Raw genomic sequence first — 23,870 nt, 5'->3', positions numbered from 1 at the left:
GAGCAGGAGGGGGGAGGCACCGGGAGTGAGAGGGGGGGGGGGGGCAGGAACCGGGAGCAGGGGGGGCAGGCACCGGGAGCAGGAGGGGGGGAGGCACCGGGAGTGAGAGGGGGGGCCGGAACCGGGAGCAGGGGGGGGCAGGCACCGGGAGCAGGAGGGGGGGGAGAGGCACCGGGAGCATGGGGGGGGGGGGGGGGAGGGCAGGCACCGGGAGCAGGAGGGGGGCAGCGGCACCAGGAGCAGGAGGGGGGCAGCGGCACCGGGAGCAGGAGGGGGGGGAGCACCGGGAGCATGGGGGGAGGCACCGGGAGCAGGAGGGGGAGGCACCGGGAGTGAGAGGGGGGGCAGGCATCGGGAGAGTGAGGGGGGGAGGCACCGGGAGCATAAGGGGGGGGGGGGAGGGCAGGCACCGGGAGCATGGGGGGAAGCATCGGGAGCAGGAGGGGGGAGGCACCGGGAGCATGGGGGGAGGCACCGGGAGTGAGAGGGGAGGGTGCAGGAACCGGGAGCAGGGTAGGGGGGCAGGAACCAGGAGCCGGGGGGGCGGGGGGTTGGGGGTCAGGCACCGTGATTGAGAGGGGGAGGGAGCATCGGGAGACGGGGGGCAGGCACCGGGAGCAGGAGGGGGGGAGGCATCGGGAGTGAGAGGGGGGGGAGGCACCGGGAGCATGGGGGGCAGGTATCGGGAGAAGGGGGAGGCATGCAGTGTGGGGGGAGGCATTATAGTTTGGGGGGGCAAGCAACGGGAGCAGGGGGAGACACAGTGGGATCAAGGAGGGGGAAGGCATCGGCGGCTCGGTGGGGGGGACAGGCACTGGGAGCAGGGTGTGGGGGGCAGGTACCAGGCACAGGGTAGGAGGCAGGCATCGGTGGCTTGGTGAGGGGAACGGGTACCAGGAGCAGGGTAGGGGGCAGGCATTGGCGGCTCGGTGAGGAGGGCAGGCATCGGCGGCTCGATGAGGGGAGGCAGGTACCAGGAGCAGGGTGGGGGGTGCAGGCACCCCATGGCAGGTTGGGAGGCAGGTACCAGGAGAGGGGGGGGGGTGCCTGCTCCCTCAGCAGGTACCGAGAGCAGGGTGGGGGGCAGGTACCGGGAGCAGAGTGGGGGGCAGGCATCGGCAGCTGGCCTACATGGCATCTATGTGTATGCATCCATATGAATATCCATCTGCACCTATGTGTGTCACCTATCTGTGCACCTCCACCAGTGCCTCCCTCTATCAGGCGAGCGTTCTGTGTCTCAGATCTATCGACCACTACCTAGAATGAATATATATTTTATCTGCCTTTAGAAGCCAGGACTGTTTGATCGCCCAGGTCTGTGCCCCCTATGGGGTCGGGGGTCTGATTTCTATACATCATATATACATGATTGCTACCATACACTGTAGTGGTGACTGCATCGGGCCTGATGGCCATAGACTGCCGTGATTCCATGAAGACCGGACCTCAATGTCTCTTTCTGTTTTGGCAGGTGCTGGTGAGTCAGGAAAAAGCACGATTGTCAAGCAGATGCGGATCCTCCATGTCAATGGATTTAATTCCGAGTAAGGATGCTGCATGATGTGTGTTCTGGGTGGTGGACGGCTCTTTGCTGCCATTTCTTGCTGGTTAAACAAGCTGCTTTCATTGTGCGTGGCCGGCCGTGTGGTTTCCTACCCCCGTCCGCTGCTTTACTGTATATTTCTGCTGTTGCTACTGCAGCGTATGACAGGCCCTTGTGTAGCAACAACATGGCGACTATACTTTTACCTAGCAGCAAATATCTAAATTCTGTGTCTGTGTGTGCAGAAGGGAGGCAGCAATAATACCAGCCGAGGATGTGGCGCTTTTGCAGACATCACTATTTGCTGCAGATGGAACATAGGAGAAGTATTATATGGATAATGTACTGTGCAGACACATGCTCCTGCAGCTGCTGCCCTGTGTGTTCCCATTATTATGGTGGAAGTGCTTCTCGCCACATTATCTGTAGCGTTATTACTGCTGCATTGCTAATTTTGAGCTGTATTATTTTAAAATGTGTATTTCTGCTGACTATGCACAATTCCCATGTCTGGCATTAGGATATTGTGGCATCTGAATCCAAGCTGTGCTCTCATTGCTGTGCTTTATAGCTGCCTCCTTCCTTATTACAGGGGTATTGTATCATACTTTGCTCTTTTTAGGGACAACAAACATTGTCAGGCAGCTAAAGCTCCATGTCGGCATTAGGCTGGGACTGCACGGCAGCGTAATGCCAGTGAATAGGGTGACATTGTGACCCGCAGGATACTGCAGCTGTGAGAACCATATTCAAAAAGGAGAAACATTGGAGTTTTTGGCCAAATTTCTATAACAACCTTTATTGAAACAGACCATCAAACATATTGACAAACAAGATTTAAAAGATGTGATTAAAAAGGACCCCAACACTGGCCTCCACTGGGCTGTATTGATTAATGTCCTCCCTCCATTAACCTTTGGGAGCAGGCGGATGGACATCCGTAGGTGATAGGGTCCTTAAAATATCATGTTGATTGAAGCCCTTTAGTATTACATTTAGTACTGAGCACAATCTTTGTCAAGGACTAAATGACTATTGTATGCGTAAATATTGTTAATGTTTTGGAAGTAAAAATATGGTCTCGTGTACGACACATTCATGACTCTTGGCGAGACGTACGTGTGGAAATGTCGTATGACTGAAACGATTTCCCATAAGCTTTCTAAGTCAATTATTGCTTTATGCCACCTTATGCACCTTTAACACATCTCCTCTCTTACACAGAGAAAAAAAACAGAAAATTCAGGACATTCGGAAAAATGTTAAAGATGCCATTGTGGTAAGTGTGCGTACTGATCATCCTTGGCAATCTATAGATTCCCTGGCATGAGCTACCTCGCTGGGTTCCACTTCTCAGCTTTAGCTGAATGAAAGCGTTCATATACCATGACACAAGTGTAAAATATATAAATATTATTATCTGAGATGGCGCTGGTAACGGGACTTTTCAAGAGTCCCTGGAATCCAAAGCGCTGACCATAGGAAGTGTATGTTGGGGTAACATATGGTAAATCGCTGTGACCCTCCGCACAGGAAGCACCTGTAACTCATGTCTCTGCTTGTGTTTTACCTAATTATTGTGCGCTTGTGATTTTAGAGCCAAAGTAACATTCATGTGTTGTATTCGTTCACAGACAATAGTATCTGCAATGGGCACATTAATACCCCCAGTTCCACTGGCTAACCCAGAAAACCAGTTCCGAATTGATTACATCAAGAGTATAGCGCCACTGTCGGACTTTGATTATACACAGGTAAGACGCTGATTTACCTTCTCTATATGGCGGACTTTTTTTTTTTCTTCCTTGAGGCTTCCGTGGCTCTACGAATGCGTGTTATCTATTGGCTGACATTGTAGTCATTATTAGTTAACCAATAACCCTAAAAAGTTAGGAGCTAGTAGTAAATTACCAGGCATAAGATCCATTTGTCACAATTGTCATTTATTAAAGGTCTGCAGTAGATAAGTGTCCCGCAGTCATAGCCAGACCTTATTTTATGGCCCTGGCAGCCATTGAATTTGCTTATAGTTTAATATTCCACAGTTTAATTTGTTTTCTATCAAAGGGGTTTGGTGCCTCTATCGTGTTCTAGTTATTGACCAACGCAAAATATGGAAGTGTGTATTAACCGCAGTCGCACTGTGTGCTGGGGAGTCAGGATTTACAGAACACGCTGATGCATTTAGTATTATACTGTAGCTTTGTGTAGATACTGTTACATTTGTATAAATGTGTGTTTGGCACAGTGAATATTCTGATGAGGGTTACAATTCCACCACTGGAATTTATGGTGTGATCCTTTCTGGTGTCGGAGTAATGTTATACCACTTCTTCAGGAGTTACATAACCTGTATTGATCGCTATGATACAGAACCATTTGACTATGCAAACATGGCATTGAATATATGCAAGGAGCAATTTTATCATTACAGGACAGTAAATTCTTTTTTTTTTTCTTGCTTCCTTCTTTTTTCTTATATAAATCGTCTGCACATATGTGACCTGCAGGAACGTGGCCTATTTAGAAATGTGATCTTAAATATATATGGTTTACAGAAGACTAATGTAGTAGAATGAATTGTTGTGGATTCACTCCCATAGGAATTTTGCAAAAATTGCATATTAACAGTATCAATAATGCACTGAAAAAAAGTAATTTGCAATTCGTCTAAAGCCTCATTCAGACTTCAAAGTTTTTTTTCTCGTGTGCAAAATACAACCTTAATTTTCATCAGTTATTTAGATCAGATTTTCATCAGTGCTTGGTTAGTGTCAGCTCTTACCTTGACCTGTTCACTAGTTTTTCTCTTGATTTCTTTTTTTGCATACGAGAAGTTTTACTTAAACTTTTATCAAGCAAACATGAAAAATCAGATGGCACATGGAAGCTTTCCTAGTGCTGTCTGATTCTTTTTCCATTTGCATTAGTGAGCATGATCCGCAACTCAAAATGAGACCGGTCTCCATGTTTTGGTGCAAACCGCTTGGTCTGCAAAAATATACAGACGTGTGAACAGCTGAAAGACTACAATACAAGTTCTGTCTGTGAAAAACAGATAGGACTCGTATGTGCAAGACGGAACAAGAAGGAGGACTAACGCTCTGACTTTTCAACTGTACAGATTGTGTACTCGAGCCATTTATGAAGGAGTTAGGAGTTTTGCTAGCAGAGTCACAAGTTTGTTCTACCAGCTCTGCATTCCTGCTGGACAAATCCCGAGAGCCAGGTAGCAGGCTGGTATGCTCAGAAGTTTGCTACAGGTGACTAACGTGTTAAACTTATAGGAACAACACCGTATGCACTACCCGAAGAGGTGCCAAAGTAGGGTCCAACACCATATATCAAGAGAAAATAAAACTTAGGCACTCAACTTTGCGGAATTTTATGATTTAATGTAGTCATCAAATTAAATGTTTTGGCCACAATAGACGGCCTTCTTCAGTAACAATGTGCAGGGTTAGAGATATGCGTGAATGACCACATGTAAAAGTGTCCCACAGTAGCACTGTAGCAGAGTGAATCAGCAGGGAAGCGAAATGTCCAAAGACCGGGTAACCGGTAATGCATGGGAGCTCAGGTGGGCGGCGTGCCGGCGTGGCAGTCAGAGACGCGGTATCCACCGATCTGACTAGTTGAGTGCCTAAGTTTATTTTCTCTTGATATAACGTGTTGAACTGTCTGGTTCTGAGGTCCGTTTCTGTGGTGGTCTGTACGCTTTCTGGTGGCCTGTGGATCTGGCCTCTAAATTCTACTGTGATTTGTCTAACCCCAGAATTTGCAGTCTTTAAATCCCCTCTGCATCATTAAAAATGTGAATTGTGAAGATTGCTTCTGTGATGAAAACCATTTCTAATTACTAGGCCTAACCTGCTTTGCTTTGTGCCACTGTCTAATGTCATAGTTGGATTGACAGCCAGATTCAATGTTCTAATCCATAGCTAACTCATTTACACCCCAAAAAATACCTCTTTGAAAGAAATATTAAAAAGGTTTCCTCTTACTTGATGTTAGTGTTTTATCTGCACACCAACATCGTTGACTGTACGGTATATATAATTTCCTGATTACTTTGAGGATGTTTCAGGTTCCAAAGAGGGGTGAAAAATCTTATCTGACATAGTTTGTGTCTTATTGGATGAAATTGGTGGAAGTAACCTGAGGATGAAGAATTGTAAGCATGACTATCCACAATGTATGTGTGTGCGGTCATATCTTACCTTATCTAGGTGTATTTCATGGTGTGTGTGTTCAGTATTGTGAATTCCAAAGCTGGTCATAGAACAAACTATTCTATTTAACTGCAACTTGGTATTTTTATTCCTAATTACTATCAAAGTAGTGAAGTGTCTGATAAACACTGTTTGTTACAATGTGTTCGGCTTATCACAAGTTTGATTGGTTCTGAATTCGCCAATTCCTCACGGCAACCCAAACACCCCTCCAAATCACATGTGAAATTATCACCCAAAATTTAAAAATGAGTATTATACATTTTAGTGACATTTGCTTTTATCTGATCTTCTACCATGGAGGTTGTGTTTAGCAATTAGCACTAGCAATTATTCTACTTGGTCATTTTGGGTGTTGAATAGTCTTGGGGACAACTTTACTACTTTACGATATGTTTATTTTACTGCTTGTGTGTGCATTAATCTTGCTTTTTTACTGTCTTCAATCAAGGAGGTGTCCTTCTTTTTTTAGTGTTGTGATTTTTTTTTTTCCCCTCTTTTTGTAATATATAATGTATGGCTGCCTTGTTCTTGGTAAATCAGAGGATTGGTTTCTCAATATTGATTCTAGGTTCATTCCATGGTAACTTACCGTATATACTCGAGTATAAGCCGACCCGAGTATAAGGCGACCCCCCCTAATTTTGCCACAAAAAACTGGGAAAATTTAATGACTCGAGTATAAGCCTAGGGTGGAAAATGCAGCAGCTACCGGTACATTTCAAAAATAAAAATAGATACCAATAAAAGTAAAATTAATTGAGACATCAGGTTAAGTGTTTTTGAATATCCATATTGAATCAGGAGCCCCATATAATGCTCCATACAGTTTATGATGGGCCCCATAAGATGCTCCATATTAAAATATGCCCCATATAATGCTGCATAAATGTTGATTATGACCCCATAAGATGCTCCATACAGACATTTGCCCCGTATAATGCTCCATAAATGTGGATTATGGCCCCATAAGATGCTCCATACAGATAACTGCCCCATATAATGCTGCACAAGGCCGGATAAGATGCCCCATACAGACATTTGCCCCCATATAATGCTGCACATGGCCGGATAAGATGCCCCATACAGACATTTGCCCCCATTTATGCTGCACATGGCTGGATAAGATGCCCCATACAGACATTTGCCCCCATATAATGCTGCACATGGCCAGATAAGATGCCCCATACAGACATTTGCCCCCATTTAATGCTGCACATGGCTGGATAAGATGCCCCATACAGACATTTGCCCCCATTTAATGCTGCACATGGCTGGATAAGATGCCCCATACAGACATTTGCCCCATATAATGCTGCACATGGCCACATAACATGCTCCATACAGATATTTGGCCCAAAAGTGGTTGCTGCGATTAAAAAAATAAAATAATTACATACTCACCTTTCCCGTTCCACCGCTGACCGCCGCTGTGTCTTCCCCATCCTCTGCGCCGACATTTAGGAAGAGGGCCGTGCGCACTAATCATGTCACCGCGCCCTTTGACCTGAGCGTCACTGCAGAGGACGCAGAAGACACAGCGGCGCCGCCTGTGGCACGAGGAGCTGGTGAGTATCGTGCACTGCCCCCCATCATACTTACCTGCTCCTGGCGCCGTCGCTGCAGGTCTGTTCCCCGGCGCCGCATTTTCTTCCTGTAGTGAACGGTCACCGTTACCGCTCATTACAGTAATGAATATGCGGCTCCACCTCTATAGGAGGTGGAGCCGCATATTCATTACTGTAATGAGTGGTACCATGTGACCGCTCAGTACAGGAAGAAACTGCAGCGCTGGAAGCAGGGACCTGCAGGGACGGCGCCGGGAGTAGGTATAATTACACAGCCCCCGCTCCCCCTCCCCTGCCGACCCCTGGGTATGACTCGAGTATAAGCCGAGAGGGGGACTTTCAGTCCGAAAAAGTGGGCTGAAAATCTCGGCTTATACTCGAGTATATACGGTAAGTTACATTCACAAGCCAAAAACTGGCTACTTTGAAGGCCGGCAACAAAAAGGACTGAATGTATATTGTACATTAAACTATTCTCAATAGATTTCAACACAGTTTGATTTTTCAACAGTAAAATTAAATACAAAATAGTGTTATTACCTGGTAACTTACGTTACAAAAAAAGGAAAGGCAGTTGTCCTTCATGAGACTGACATGTTCTGCTCTGGTAATCAGGGGAGAAGCACGATTTTTATTGTATTAAAACACCATAGTCCCAGCAACTTTAAACAATTTATTTTAACCTCTCAAGTTAAAAGCAACAGTTTTTATTACAAGAAATATAGATAACTTGCGTTACTAAGCTGATGGTAACTTGCGTTACAATATGTTACCTGGATCCATTGGCTTAAACTTCTTGTCAGGTAAGTTACCATCATCTTTGTAACGTAAGTTACTATATTGTGTTGTAACGTAAGCTACCATGGAATGACTCTTTATTTGATGGTCTTTTAAAACTTAGTTAATAAGAATAATATGTTAAAATAATATGTTAAAATAATCAATTTTAAATGTTCTCAAAGCAAACCTAAACTTGTGTCCTGTATGATGGTTGTATTTCTTGTAATGCACATATACCCTCCTACGTCACAGTGACTATGGGCCTCCATTTTTTCTGCAATCTTATGCTGACCCAAGTCCTGATTGACATTTGTTCAAGTTAACAGGAATTGACTGGATTCATTTTTAATCCTGATTTATTGACCGGTTTTATGCCCTTTGTGCAGTATCAGATTAAGGGCACACTTCGCTGGTAGCTGTGGTCTGTGATGGCGATATATTACATTATCTTTGGCTAGGTTGTGGTTCTGGGGAAAGTGGTGTGAATCCAGTGACTATATTGTCTGCTCTGAGAGCTTCCTGATTCTAGCTCGTACATTTTGTGTGATCAGTCAATGAACCAAAACGCTGTTATGGAAAGTGGAAGTACAGTATCTGAGTAATGTGAAAACTGAGTGATGGTGAAGCTCAATGATACCAATAATGATTTGCTCAGATACCACAGATCATAGATGAAAAGCATCATGAATCGGCCTTGTGAATATATTATAGGGCTGGGCACAAAAATGTAGAATCCGGAAAGAACATAGTCTACATATTAAAACTTTCAGTGAATCTTTACTTTTTATTTAATACTGTATAAAATAAATATGCTTTAAAGAGAACCTGTCACCCGCCCCAAACAGGCATTTATAACTAAAAGAACCATCTTGTGCAGCACTAATGCTGCATTCTGTCAAAGTGGCTCTTTTAATTGGGGTCCCTTCCAACACTGCAATATTCGTTTTTAGAATTTGCCCCTCATACCTGTAGTTTGTCTGTGGGGCATGTATTCCCTCCCCCCCCCTGCCCCCCCCCCGGACACAAACACCTCCCAGCCATCACTCATGACCTCCGGGCGCCGCCTCCACTTCCTTCATTAATGATGGGGAGTCAAAGGGCAGCGCTAACTTTGACTTTGAAATACTTTGAAATGCCTAAAAGTATAGCAATTAGAAAAAAGCAGGCTCAGAACAAGCATTTTAGTGAAAATATTAAAGGGAACCTGTCACTCCCTCCCCCTGGCGTTTTTAACTAAAAGAGCCACTTGTGCAGCACTAATGCTGCATTCTGTCAAGGTGGCTCTTTTAGTTGTGGTCCCTGCCAACGCTGAAATACTCGTTTTTAGAATTTGTCCCTCATACCTGTAGTTTGTCCGGGGGGCATGTCTTCCCTTCGACTCCCCATCACATGATGGGAACTTACATCGCAGGCTTTGGGGACGTTAATGAAGGAAGTGGAGGCGGCGGCCCTGAGTGATGGCTGGGAGGCGTTTGTGTCCGGGGGGGGAGAGGGGAAGAGGGAAGACATGCCCCCAGACAAACTACAGGTATGAGGGGCAAATTCTAAAAACGAATATTTCAGCGTTGGCAGGGACCACAAACTAAAAGAGCCACCTTGACAAAATGCAGCATTAGTGCTGCACAAGTGGCTTTTAGTTAAAAAGGCCAGGGGGGTGACAGGTTCCCTTTAATATTTTCACTAAAATGCTTGTTCTGAGGCTGCTTTTTTCTAATTGCTTTTCTAATATACTTTTAGGCATTTCAAAGTATTTTAAAGTTCTTTAAGAATACACATGGCATGGAATAGACAAGCGATGGTTGCTCTTTTTTTCCTTGCTGCCTCTTCTGTATTAGTTACACATAAGCATTTGTTTCCATAAAGAGGATTTTAGGTTTGATCACGCCTCAGAATACACAGATATCATTCAGATGTAATCCTTCAGTGACTGACTTTTCTAGAATTCACTATGTTTAAATGTGGTTCTTTAGCTTTTTGGTGTATAAAAAATTAAGTAATTGTAATTCAGGATGGGGGGGATAGAAATGTATTAGAGAGGTAAGAATAATTTCATATAAAGGTGATTTCAGTGCAATTTTTAAATTTTATTTATGGTATTTTTTTTTTTTTTTTTAGTGGTCTCATGTATCAAGCTGGCTATTTTTATTAAAATTACTGAATGATTGTATTCTGTAGTTTTTGTCTCTTACTTCAGTGCAAGTTACTGGGGAAACTGGAAAGAAGTAAACAGACAGCAAGCTCCAGTACTTGGAAAGTTCTGCATCGTTGTCCTGTTCCTAGTGACGGGGAAATCTAATTTTCGAATGTATCTGGTTTTAGTTAAGTTCACGAAGGAAGATAGGACGGCTGAGACTATATACCCGACATCACTACTTATTCTTAATAATGAAATAAAAAAAAAAATATATGGAAGAACTTGGGATTGCTTTGCTGTTCACACAACCAGTTTTTTTTTCAGCTCTTTTGCTGCATTTTACAGTATCAGCACTTCAGAAATCTCATGCACATGGTTGTTTTTGTTTTTAACCAATTGCATGTGTAGGACTTCAGCGTTCTTGAAATCTATAGCACGTGGGTTTTGACATGTTTTTTTCATGAGTGTGCAAAAAGAAGTTTTTTGGTGAACAAACAAACCCTTTTAAACAAATTGTAGACAAATGACGCACAAAATCTGCAACCCCAAAGAATAGATGCAAAAAATGAAGCAAAACCTGTATTTTAACTGTATCGTTTTTACTGCCAAAAGAGAATGCTGAATATTTCCGTAAAACACCATAAATAAAAAGTTAATAACCATTAACTGAATAATCAATATACGGTAGCTATATCAGTTATCTTTAATTTATAGAATTTAACAGGTTGTTGATGGTTATTTTGTAAACTATTCACAAAATTGCAAGTTTTTTTTATTCTTCTCCCAAATACATTAGGGGAATTGTCCTTTTGCACCGCAGATAAATTGCTCACAAAAAGTATTGATTTTACAATGTAGCAAATATACATGGTGTTATTCACATGAAGGTTTTGGGTGATCATTCATATAGAACTATTTAAGTTTAACCATTTAAAGCCAGCACTGACCCTGTTTACATGTGGGAATGGCTGGTGACAAACTACTTAAAATTTGGCATCTATGACAACCCCCGTATAGGCTGCAGTAAATTTAATAATTGTCAAGATCTATAGACTACTATCTTGACAATTTGGCTTTATTTCAGATCAGAATAAGTGTGGGTGTTTGTAGTTATTTTTGCAGAAAAAAAAATATTTTGCGGCATTCCTAAATTCAGGAAGCGCCAGGTATTCTTATTTTTTTTAAGAGATTAAATTATCTTCAAGTATAGCAACAGATCTTAGTAAATCAGCCTCCTCATAAACAAAATTGTTAGTAAACTGATCATTGTTTCCATTTAGTCTGGATTCTGAAGTTACCAGACAATAGTGTTCCCCGTCTGCGCTGTTTTGATGGTTGCATACATGTAACCAATAACATGCTGTTATATACACAGTCCCTTGTGCTCTAATTAGCAGATGAAGGGGAAAAAAATGAGTGCAAAACATTCCTTGTCTAATTGGCGGTTGTGAGGTAAGCGATGTCCCCCATGTCTTTTCGTTTAAATTAGCAGGTATTTTCTTGCAGTGGTTCATCAGTTTTGTGAATCTTGTACAAATATTACAAAGTGCATATTACACAAACAAATGGAAAGCTTTGCTGCGCTGAGCCAAAAAAAGTAAGCTAGTGCTGCAGAAAAATATTAAAAGTAGATTTAAGAAATGCACTTTTTTTTAAAATTAAAATGAAAAGTAAAAGTTAGTTTGTTATTATTATTATTATTATTTTATAATTTTTTGTTTTCATTGATTACCTTAGTCCTTTTTCCATTCAGTGGCTTTTTGTCCCAATTTCTAAAACTCAAGACCAAATGCAATGCTGTATTTTTGCACAATTACTCCAATTTCTGCTTAACTTCTGTTTTGTGACTGCTCTCAATCTGAAATATGGATTGTATCGGTGTGTTCACCGTCTTTTTGGTACTATAATTGGCTCAATTTGCTTACTTTTTTTCCGGACTTTTTAAAATAAAAATTGCATAAAACCGCTAAATATTAAAAAAAAAAATAAAACTCAAAATGAAATTTATGCTTTACGTTACCAGTTAATAAATCTCTGCATCGGTTTCTTGCTACTTTTTTGCATTGTGCAGTGACTGTCTTAGATATTGCAGACCCACTGGCTCTGTATACCGAGGCAGTTAACGATGGACTCAGTAGCTGCAATTAGAAATTCACTTTTACAGTATTACCAAGTTGCTGTTATTTTTAGGTATGGTATATTTTGATTTCCTAACATCTTTAAACCTTATTATTCACTTGGATAATTCACAGGAAATGTGGATAAAAGTATATATTTTTTTTATTTAACTTGATTGTAATGGTAATAGCAAAAATGCCTAAATATCCAATTCAAGTTTTAAGAAAATAAGAGTAGTTTCTGCCAATACATAAACTTTTCTCAGTTATTTACCCTGTACACTGTAAACGCAGTGTATGTTTGCTGCCTTCTATTGAACACAGGTAAATCCGTATATGTTCACTGAACCGTGCGGAATTACCGCATTCAATGAATTTCTATTGATTAAATTTCTGTTGCGGAGACTAGCGTTTCCATAAGAGAAATTGACATGCTGCGGTTCTGAAATACGCACCACATGTCAGTGTCTGCGGGGATCTGCAGGTGCACATACACACATAGTGGACATGGGATTTCTAGAAATTCCATCCACTATGGTGTAATATCTGGCAGCGGCGGGTTTGACGCATTAAAATGCAGCGTCAAACCTGCAACAATTCCTGATCGTGGGCACGTAAAGATGATGCCTTTTAGAATTCTCACCTCCCTAGATTCTATATATTGATTTGTTGCAAAGTTGTTGCCTACAACCTGCAGTAACCACCTATCGACCAAACTACTGCACGACCAGCTCTACCCTCACCTACTGTATCCTCACCCATCTCTTGTAGATTGTGAGCCCTCGCGGACAGGGTCCTCTCTCCTCCTGTACCAGTTGGGACTTGTATTGTTCAAGATTATTGTACCTGTTTTTATTATGTATACCCCTCCTCACATGTAAAGTGCCATGGAATAAATGGCGCTATAACAATAAATAATAATAATAATAACCACTCCTCCTATAAGCCAGTATTTCTAGCCTTTGTTCTTCATTCCCTTCATGATGACTTCATGATTTCACATTTATATGTGGGTTTGTGAATGATGTGAGTTCATCCTTTTATGGTTTACTGATTTAAAATATGCTTCCTAAAATAATTTAAGTGCTCTATGTGTATTTAGTTGCCTAATATAAAATGGTGAAAATCTAAAATGAGATACCCTTTAAGCACTTAGTTTCCAGTATGAATACATTGCACTCTGGCTTTCATCAACTTTTCACACCTCAAATTATTTATATGCACATGTAGCTCTTTCACAGACAAGTCCATGGTCCGTCCATTCCTCCATTAATGAGAAATCAGTGTTTGACTTAATATGTAAATGAGGCTGAAGAATTGAAGTCTCTGTCACTCCAGCTCTTGCCCACCTAGCGACACCTCCTCCTGCTTTACTGACAAGTCGTCTGAAGTGCAACTTCAGGCAAAGGGTCCATTAGTCAAACATCATGAGCGGGTGGTGCTAGGTGGAGATTAGAGGCTTCTGTTCTACAGCCTCATTTGAATATCGATTAAACGTTGATTTCTCAGTAATGGAGGGACTGACCGGCTATCTAAAGGTATTGTTGGACTTGTCTCTGAAACGGCTACATGCGCATATAGATAGTGTAGGATGTGAAAACTTGATGACAGACTCCCTTTAATTTTGACAGAGCACCAAATAGTCACTTTTGACTCTTTAAACTATTTTACAGCCTATGGACTATCACTATCCTTACAAATTCGTATTTACTTCCCATAAAGACTAGTTTTTCAGTTTTCCTAAAAGTAGTTCACACCTAACATCAGAGAAAGTCTGTGAAGGAATGTTACTTATGTTACGCTTCTTGAACCTGACATGAGGTGGTTGAGCACACATTAATGAGTGTGCCTATCTATGGTAGAGCATGACGCAGATAATTAATATAGACAGTATGACAGATCCGTTCTTTGTGAAGAATATTCAGCTCCAAACCAGTTCTCTGTTCATTACATCAATGTCCCTGCTGCTCTCTGTAAACAAAACTTTATTAACAGTAGACCAGATCCCACTTCTCCACACTAGAGCTTTATTTTGGGGTGGTTACTATTCTTATTAACATCCAGTTGCAACAATTAAAATAAAACATTTTTTAATTGTAACTAGAAAATGTTTGTTCTTATTCTGTTCCTTAACCCCTTTCTGTCCTCTGACGGAATAGTACGTCCGAGGACAGAACCCCCGCTTTGATGCGGGCTCCGGCGGTGAGCTCTGTGTGAACCTACTTTCATCTGTGAAGAGCACAGGTCGCCAGTGGCAAATTTGCCAATCCTGGTGTTCTGTGGAAAATGCCAAGCGTCCTGCACGGTGTTGGGCTGTGAGCACAACCCCCATCTGTGGACGTCGAGCACTCAGAACATCCTCATGGAGTCGGTTTGTAACCATTTGTGCAGACACATGCACATTTGTGGCCTGCTGAAGGTCATTTTGCAGGGCTCTGGCACTGCTCCTCCTGTTCCTCCTTACTAAAAGGCTGCAGTAGCGGTGCTGCTGCTGGGTTGTTGCCCCTCCACGTCTCCTGGTGTTCTGGCCTGTCTCCTGGTAGCGCCTCCAGCCTCTGAACATTACGCTTACAGACACAGAAAATCTTCTTGCCACAGCTCGCATTGATGTGCCATCCTGGATGAGCTGAACTACCTGAGCCACTTATGTGGGTTTTAGAGTCTGTCTCCTGCTACGAGTGTGAAAGCACAACCAACACTCAAAAGTGACCAAAACCTCAGCCAGAAAGCATTGGTACTGAGATGTGGTCTGTGGTCCCCACCTGCAGAACCTCTCCTTTATTGAGGGTGTCTTGATAATTGCCAATAATTTCCATCTGTTGTCTATTCCATTTTCACAACAGCATGTGAAATTGATTGTCAAACAGTGTTGCTTCCTAAGTGGACAGTTAGATTTCATAGAAGTTTGATTTAGTTGGAGTTATATTCTGTTGTTTGTGTTCCCTTTATTTTTTTGAGCAGTGTATATTTGTTGTGGTCCTAAATGTGCTTCTAAGATCATCCAGGAGAAGAGATAAGGCTGACACTTATGATTGTTGGGGTTGTGTACATAATGGTTTTTTTTTTAGGCGTATCCGCTTTGAAACCTACCCAAGAAAAAGCACTTACTAAATGCTCAAAAGGATAAATATGTGCATAACGATGTAAAAACTACTTGCTATTCATAATAAAAACAAAACAAAATTAACTGTAGTATAAATTGGTATACAGTATAAGTATAAGAGCATGTTCACACTGCCCATTAAACAGACAAAACCGAAGATGGAAACAAAATTAACATATACCCTGCTGTTTGCAAGTAAAAAGCAATAGTGCATATAAGTAACAAATGCCACTTCAATAAACACCGCTTTTGATTTAAAAAAAAAAAAAAAAAAAAAAACACTTAAAGGCCACCCTCCTTCTTTAAGGTGTACCCATTTGGGACGGTCCTATCCTCTAGTATTGAAACATTACCATGTGTCAAAAATGACCTCAATGTGAGTAAGGGCCCAACTGGACCGGGGCCCAATTATGGACGCAGCAGTGGTATATGATCATTTTGTTTCTATTTTCGGCTTGGCTGTTTATAATGTTCAGTCTTTTGAGCTTCTTTTAGCCAGAGAGCATCTTCTTTACTGGAAAAAGTTAATTTTGAAAAAGTGCTTAGATAACAACCAAGACACTTAAGGAAGAAAGCATCTTACTCTTGAAAGCTCAGTGAGTTTGCGTACCTGGAAAAGACATCTTGTGTATGTACTCTTAAAGGGGTAATCTTGTCTATCTTCAGGAGCGCCTCCCAGCTTCCTGCTTGGTGGGAGTAAGTGTGCTTCTGAAGACTCACAATTTGACATCAGTAAGCCTGCCAACATCCAGGAGCGTCTCACAAAATTAGAATATCATCAAAAAGTTAATTTATTTCAGTTCTTCAATGCAAAAAGTGAAACTTGTACATTATATAGTCAAATGGTGATTATTCCAGGTGTTTATTTCTGTTAATGTTGATGATTATGGTTTACAGCCAGTGAAAACCCAAAAGTCATTATCTCAGTAAATTAGAATACTTTATAACACCAGCTTGAAAAATAATTTTAAAATCCGATATGTTGGGCTACTGAAATGTATGTTCAGTAAATGCACTAAATACTTGGTCGAGGCTCCTTTTGCAACAGTTACTGCATCAATGTGGCGTGGAGGCGATCGGCCTGTAGCACTGCTTCCTCCAGACTCTGGGAACTTGATTTCCAAATGAAATGTACAATTTACTTTCATCTGAAAACTACACCTTGGACCACTGAGCAACAGTCCAGTTCTTTTTCTCCTTGGCCCAGGTAAGAAGCTTCTGGCGTTGTCTATTGGTCATGAGTGGCTTGACACAAGGAATGCGACACTTGCAGACCACGTCCTGGAATACGTCTGTGAATGGTGGCTCTTGAAGCAATGACTCCAGCAGCAGTCCACTCCTTGTGAATCTCCTCCAAATTTTTGAATTACCTTTTCTTAATCCATCCAAGGCTGCAGTTATCCCGGCTGCTTGTGCACCTTTTTTTACCACACTTTTTCCTTCCCCTCAACTTACCATTAATATGCTTGGATACAGCACTCTTTGAACAGTCAGCTTCTTTAGCAGTAACCTTTTGTGGCTTACCCTCCTTGTGGAGTGTGTCAATGAATGCCTTCTGGGCATCTGTCAAGTCAGCACAATCCATGATTGTGGAGGCTACTGAAACAGCCTAAGGGACCTTTTTAAACACTTAGGAAGCCTTTGCAGTTGTTTTTTCTTAGTTATTCTAGTTTGAGATAATGACTTTTGGGTTTTCATTGGGTGTAAGCCATAGTCATCAAGATTAACAGAAATAAACACTTTAAAGAGATCACTCTGTAATGTCTCTTTAATATAGGAGTTTCACCTTTTGTATTGAAGAACTGAAATAAGTTAACTTTTTGATGATATTCTAATTTTGTGAGAAGCACCTGTAGATGTGTTTTTAAGGCACACATAAAATAAGACTCCGTGCTTTCGCCAACCTTTCAGTGTATAAGATTAGGTTTACTTTTCTTGTTTACATGATTTGAGTTTCTTTTCATTCCAGTCGTATACCGTATTTTTTTTGGACTATAAGACACACTTTTAATTTGAGGGAAAACTGGTGCGTCTTATAGTTGGAATATACCGTACTTACAATTAGCGAGGTGGCAGCAGGAGTCTGGCAATTCTTCCTGTGGTCCGACGCTGCAGGGAGATGATCTCAGTCCCATCCCGATGCTGCAGGCTCAGCGGTGCTCGGTGATGCGGGTGACTCTGGCGACATTTTGTGAAAGCCCGTAGCTCGCGCACTTCTGTTGCCTCGATGCTGTGGCCTCCGGGAAAATGGCCGCTGGAGGCGGTGCAGGTGCAGCTTGAGATCTCGGCACCGCCGAGCCTGCCGCATCAGGATGGGATTTCACAGAGACCACCACATTGCAGAAATGGATGTGCAGGCGCTTCGGGCTTTCAGTAAATGTCGTCAGAGCCCCCATGCCACTGAGCCCCGCCGAACCTGCCGCACCAGTCTGGGTCACATTGTTGCCAGACCACCAAACACCCCCTGTGACTCTGCTCCATCAAAGCTGCTGATCCTCTCCCACCAGCGTAAGTTGAATTCAGGACTGTAAGAGGGACCCCACACTTGACGCATTAATTTTTTTTTCTCCCCATTTTTCCTGCTGAAAATTTGGAGTGCGTATTATGGTCTGGTGCGTCTTATAGTCTGAGAAATACGGTAACTCCAATAAATCCAAAATGATGCTATGAGTACTTCGGTAGTGCCCCAGCTGGTGGCTACTACCTAAAAGTCTATCTCCACAAGTCAATCACCTGAATGCAGCTCCTGATTGCTGAATGTGAGATTACTGAGCAAACTACTGTGTGCAGCTTGGACACACTGATCCTACATGTTTCAGAAACACCTGTCTTCTTCACCAGGGATCCCTTGAACAAGAAAAGTTCAATCATATCTTCTATATTTTTAGTGTAGTCTATTGATCCTATGAGTTCTAGAACACTTGGATACACAGTGCCGTATACATATAGTATGTGGGTGTTTTAATACATAAGTCCCACTTTTATCACTATGCACGATTAGTATGTTTATTTGCAGGTTATAATCATTATATCCCAAAGTGGTTGGGAGTGTTATAGTGCAGCAGGTGAGATGTGGATGGACTTAAGCACCAATAGTTATTTTGATTTTAAAAGACTGTCAGTACTGCAGCCAATCACTGGCCTCAGCGGTATATGCCAAGGGCAAGGGGGTAAATGATTGATTGCAGCAATTTAGTCGGAAATACGGGATATGACATGTGCAGCTGTATAGGAAGCGGTAGACCAGCAGGGAGGATCAAGGATGTGATGCTGGAAGAGCAAGAAGTAAAAGGGTGAGTATAATATTCTAATATTATTGATTTAAATATATAATTTTAGTTTATTTTTTGTGCAGCTTTTTACTTATTTTGGACAACACCTTTAACCTCTTAGTGACAGAGCCAATTTGGTACTTAATGACCGAGTTACTTTTTACAATTCTGACCACTGTCACTTTATGAGGTTATAACTCTGGAACACTTTAACGGATCCCGCTGATTCTGAGCTTGTTTTTTCGTGACATATTGTAATTCATGTTAGTGGTAAAAAATTTTTTGATATTACTTGCGATTATTTATGAAAAAAACGGAAATATGGCGATAATTTTTAACATTTTGCAATTTTCAAACTTTGAATTTTTATGCCATTAAATCAGAGAGATATGTCACACAAAATAGTTAATAAATTAACATTTCCCACATGTCTACTTTTCATCAGCACAATTTTGGAAACCAAATTTTTTTTTGTTAGGAAGTTACATGGGTTAAAAGTTGACCAGCGATTTCTCATTTTTACAACAAAATTTACAAAACCATTTTTTTTAGGGACCATCTCACATTTAAAGTCACTGAGGGGTGTACATGACAGAAAATACCAAAACTTGACACCATTCTAAAAACTACACCCCTCAAGTTGCTCAAAACCACATTCAAGAAGTTTATTAACCCTTTACGTGCTTCACAGGAACTGAAACAATGTGGAAGTAAAAATGAACATTTAACTTTTTTTTGCAAACCTTTTACTTCAGAACCAATTTTTTTTATTTTCACAAGTGTAAAAAGAGAAAATGAACCAGAAGTTTATAACGTAGAGCCGTGAAAATAAAATGATCACATTTTTTTTTACAAAAAATGATCTTTTGGCCCCCAAATTCTTATTTTCACAAGGGTAACAGGAGAAATTAGACCATGTAAGTTGTTGTGCAATTTCTCCTGAGTATGTCGATACCCCATATGTGGGGGTAAACCGCTGTTTGGGCGCACGGCAGAGCTTGGAAGAAAAGGAGTTCCGAGAAGCCGAAGCGAACACAATGCTTGGACCCATGTGGTTCTGTTTCTGTAACCTTACAAATACTTTCTCTCCTAAAATGAAATGCAGTTAAATAGACCCTGCAGTACTTTCATGTGTCTTGCTTCTTGCTAACCTACCATATGTGTGGTGGTAGAGCTGGACTAACAGATCATCAGACCTAGATACTATTGCATCTTGGGCTAACAGAATAGTTTTAATTAAAACTATTTTCAGGTTTTTTTTTTATATATTTTTTTTATTTATTTCAGGTCCATTACAGTAATAAAACAAATGGTTGAAAAGCTGTACAAGGGATTAAAGGGGTTATCTCAGGACAAAAAACACCATGTCCATATGTCCTATTAGGGTGTAAGGACATTAGTTTTTTTGTTTGTTTTGTATTTGCTTTTTTTTTAAGCCCCTTAGTGACCAGGCTAAATTTTCAAACTAGATATGTCAGTTTATGTGGTTTTAGCTCTGAGTGTTTCAGCATATCTCAATAATTTTAAGATTGTTTTTCTTCATGAGAATTGTTAAATGGTAAATTTAGGTCAATGTTTTGCGTTTATTTGTGAAAACAGTAGAAATTTTACAGTTTTCAAAAAAATGTGCAATTTTTAAACTTTGATTATTCCTTTAATTCAGGTAGTCGCACCACACACAAAAAAGTGAATACATAACTTTTTACCTCATGTCTAACTTTACATCAGCACCATCTGTAAAATGTCCTTTTATTTTATTAGGATGTTAGGTTTAAAAATTTAGCATCAATTTTCTTTTCTGCTTAACTTACAGTGGGTACGGAAAGTATTCAGATCCCTTTAAATTTTTCACTTTGTTTCATTGCAGCCATTTGGTAAATTCAAAAAAGTTCTTTTTTTTTTCACATTAATTTGCACTCTGCACCCATCTTGACTGAAAAAAAAACAAATGTAGACCTTTTTGCAAATTTATAAAAAAAAAGAAAAACTGAAATATCACATGGTCATAAGTATTCAGACCCTTTGCTCAGTGTTGAGTAGAAGCATCCTTTCCAGATAGTACAGCCATGAGTCTTCTTGGGAATGATGCAACAAGCTTTTCACACCTGGATTTGGGGATCCTTTGCCATTCTTCCATTCAAATCCTCTCCAGTCCATCAGGTTGGATGGTGAACGTTGGTGGACAGCCATTTTCAGGTCTCTCCAGAGATGCTCAGTTGGATTTAGGTCAGGGCTCTGGCTGAGCCAGTCAAGAATGGTCACAGAGTTATTCTGAAGCCACTCCTTTTGTTATTTTAGCTGTGTGCTTAGGGTCATTGCCTTGTTGGAAGGTCAACCTTCAGCCAAGTCAGAGGTCCAGAGCACTCTGGAAGAGGTTTTCATCCAGGATATCTCTGTACTTGGCCGCATTCATGTTTCCTTCAATGGCAACCAGTCGTCCTTTCACTGCAGCTGAAAAACACCCCCATAGCATGATGCTGCCACCACCATGTTTCACTGTTGGGATTGTATTGGGCAGGTGATGAGCAGTGCCTGCTTTTCTCCACACATACCGCTTAGAATTATCACCAAAAAGGTCTGTCTTCCTCTCATTAGACCAGATAATCTTATTTCTCAGTCTGGGAGTCCATGTGTTTTAGCAAACTCTTTGCGGGCTTTCATATGTCTTGCACTGTGGAGAGGCTTCTGTCAGGCCACTCTGCCCTAAAGGCCCGACTGGTGGAGGGCTGCAGTGATAGTTGACTTTGTATAACTTTCTCCCATCTCCTTACTGCATCTCTGGAGCTCAGCCACAGTGATCTTGGGGTTCTTCTTTACCTCTCTCACCAAGGCTCTTCTCTCACAATTGCTCAGTTTGGCTAGACGGCTAGGTCTAGGAAGACTTCTTGTGGTCCCAAACGTCTTCCATTTAAGGATTATGGAGGCCACTGTGCTCTTGGGAATCTTGAGTACTGCAGACATTCTTTTGTAACCTTGGCTAGATCTGTGCCTTGCCACAATTCTGTCTCTGAGCTCCTTGGCCAGTTCCTTTGACCTCATGATTCTCATTTGGTCTGACATGCACTGTGAGGTCTTGTATAGATAGGTGTGTGCCTTTCCAAATCAAGTCCTACCAGTTTATTTAAACACAGCTGGCCTCCAATGAAGGAGTAGAACCATCTCAAGGAGGATCACAAGGAAATGGACAGCATGTGACTTAAATATGAGTGTCTGAGCAAAGGGTCTGAAAACTTATGATCATGTGATATGTCAGTTTTTTATTTTTCAATAAATATGAAAAAAACAGAAATGTAGAAATTTTTGCAGTTGAGATGGGGTGCAGAGTGTACATTAATGAGAAAAAAATGAACTTTTTTGAATTTACAAAATGGCTGCAATGAAACAGTGAAAAATTTAAAGGGGTCTGAATACTTTCCGTACCCTCTGTATACATAAAAAAAAACTACTGAAAGGACAAAAGCAGTCTTATAGTCCAGATCAACATCAACAAATTAGAAAAAACCTTAATTAGCAAACAGATAAAAGGTAGAGCAGGAAACAAATGTGCCAACAAGACAGCACATGGACAGAAGCCGATGCAAACACATGAGGATTTGGTATAACACACTTTCTAAAAACCACCAATAGTGCCACTAATCGAGATAGGTCAGTAAATGCCATAGTTATCAAGTTGACCATAAATCCATAGTTCAGTACACAGACCCATTATCGATATAGCAATCAAGGGTAAACATTGGCGGTGAATGTACCAGAAAAGTAAAGATTCCAAGCCTCACGTGGTCACCAGCTCACACTGACGCGCGTTTCGGAAAGATTCCTTCTTCAGGGGGCGTCATGTTGGCACATTTTTTCCTGCTGTGCCTTTTATCTGTTTGCTAATTAATAAGTTTTTTTTTTCTAATTTGTTAATCTGGACGATAAGACTGCTTTTGTCCGTTCAGTTGTTTTTTTCTCATTGAATTATGCAGTTAGTCTTGCATATGTCCATGTATGTGCTTTGGGTATTTTTTTTATATTATTTGATTCAATAAGAAAATTATTTTCCCAATTAGCATATTATGTTTTCCAATTATTTTTTGTACCTCTGTATATATTATAAAACCTCAAAATGACAACATTATAAAAACAGCACCCTGCAATGTATTCAAAACTGCTGTTGTTTTTACCACCTAAATATTGCTAATTTGTGACTAGGTCGCTATAGCCGGCAGACTCTAAGGCTGTTCTTTCACCGTGAATCGCCATGGCAAACATCAGGACCACACAATCATTATCTCGGTTCCAATGGGGTTAAAGAGAAAGCCCCCACACTCTGTTAACCATCTACATGCTGAGGTCACTATGGACAGCAGCATCTAAGGGGACACTGTCACGATCCATGTTTGGATCTGTGGCAGATCTGGCCTCTCAGATTAAAACTTTTCCTTTGAGGCTATCGGGGGTTAATGAAGTTTTTCCCGGTGGCCGCTGGTGTAATTACATTGCTGCCTAGTCTGCTTATGCAGGTGGTGACCACTCCCACCTTCCTTTAAAAGGTCACTTGATGCATTAGCTGACTGTTGGTTATACAGGTCCTTTTGGAGACCAACCTAGCTGGAGATAGGAGCTTGCTGAGTTCAGTGGTTCTTCAGCTGAATAATGATATCTGGTACCTTACTCAGCTGTGCGGTGCATTGCAGCAGAGAAAGCAAAGTGTTGTCTGTTACTTTCCCTTGTGTTGTATTAGTGCAGCGGTGGGACCAGTGCTCTCACCTGCCAGTTCCCTACTTGGGGATAAGAGCAGGGCATGTGAGGGACTAGGTGTCCTGCTTGGCGACGGGTTGAAAGAACTTGTATAGGGACGCTAGTAAGAGCAGGGCACATCCTCAGGTGAGTGCAGGAGGTGTCCATCCCCCGTTCCTTACTGACAGGGCCCTCCATTGTTAAAGTGTACCCTTGTGTGTTTAGCCGTTTTGTGACCGTCCACTCGTCGGGTCGTGTCACACTAGGACAGTCACTTCGTGACAGAAACTGTCACGGTCAGTGCCAACATTGATCTTGGCTGATGAAGCAGGGTGCGTATAGTCTATAACTTTGCACATATTGTGATTGATGGATCCATTGTGGTGAGCTGTGTAT

At 41.4% G+C, this 23,870-nt stretch overlaps 1 protein-coding gene across 2 annotated transcripts in view; it reads left to right on the top strand.

Moving 5' to 3' along the window:
* The window catches only part of GNAL (G protein subunit alpha L), a 386,284-nt gene that overhangs the window by 186,658 nt on the left and 175,756 nt on the right, over positions 1-23,870 (top strand). For both annotated transcript variants that reach the window (XM_069731023.1, XM_069731024.1), the window contains exons 2-4: positions 1,475-1,547; positions 2,771-2,825; positions 3,181-3,300. In XM_069731023.1, the coding sequence (XP_069587124.1) occupies positions 1,475-1,547; positions 2,771-2,825; positions 3,181-3,300 (248 nt within the window). The remainder of the gene's footprint in view (positions 1-1,474; positions 1,548-2,770; positions 2,826-3,180; positions 3,301-23,870) is intronic.

This window comes from Ranitomeya imitator, chromosome 6 (assembly GCF_032444005.1).
Source record: "Ranitomeya imitator isolate aRanImi1 chromosome 6, aRanImi1.pri, whole genome shotgun sequence".
In the NCBI taxonomy this organism is placed as follows: domain Eukaryota; kingdom Metazoa; phylum Chordata; class Amphibia; order Anura; family Dendrobatidae; genus Ranitomeya; species Ranitomeya imitator.
This window is presented reverse-complemented; position numbering and strand designations above follow the sequence as displayed.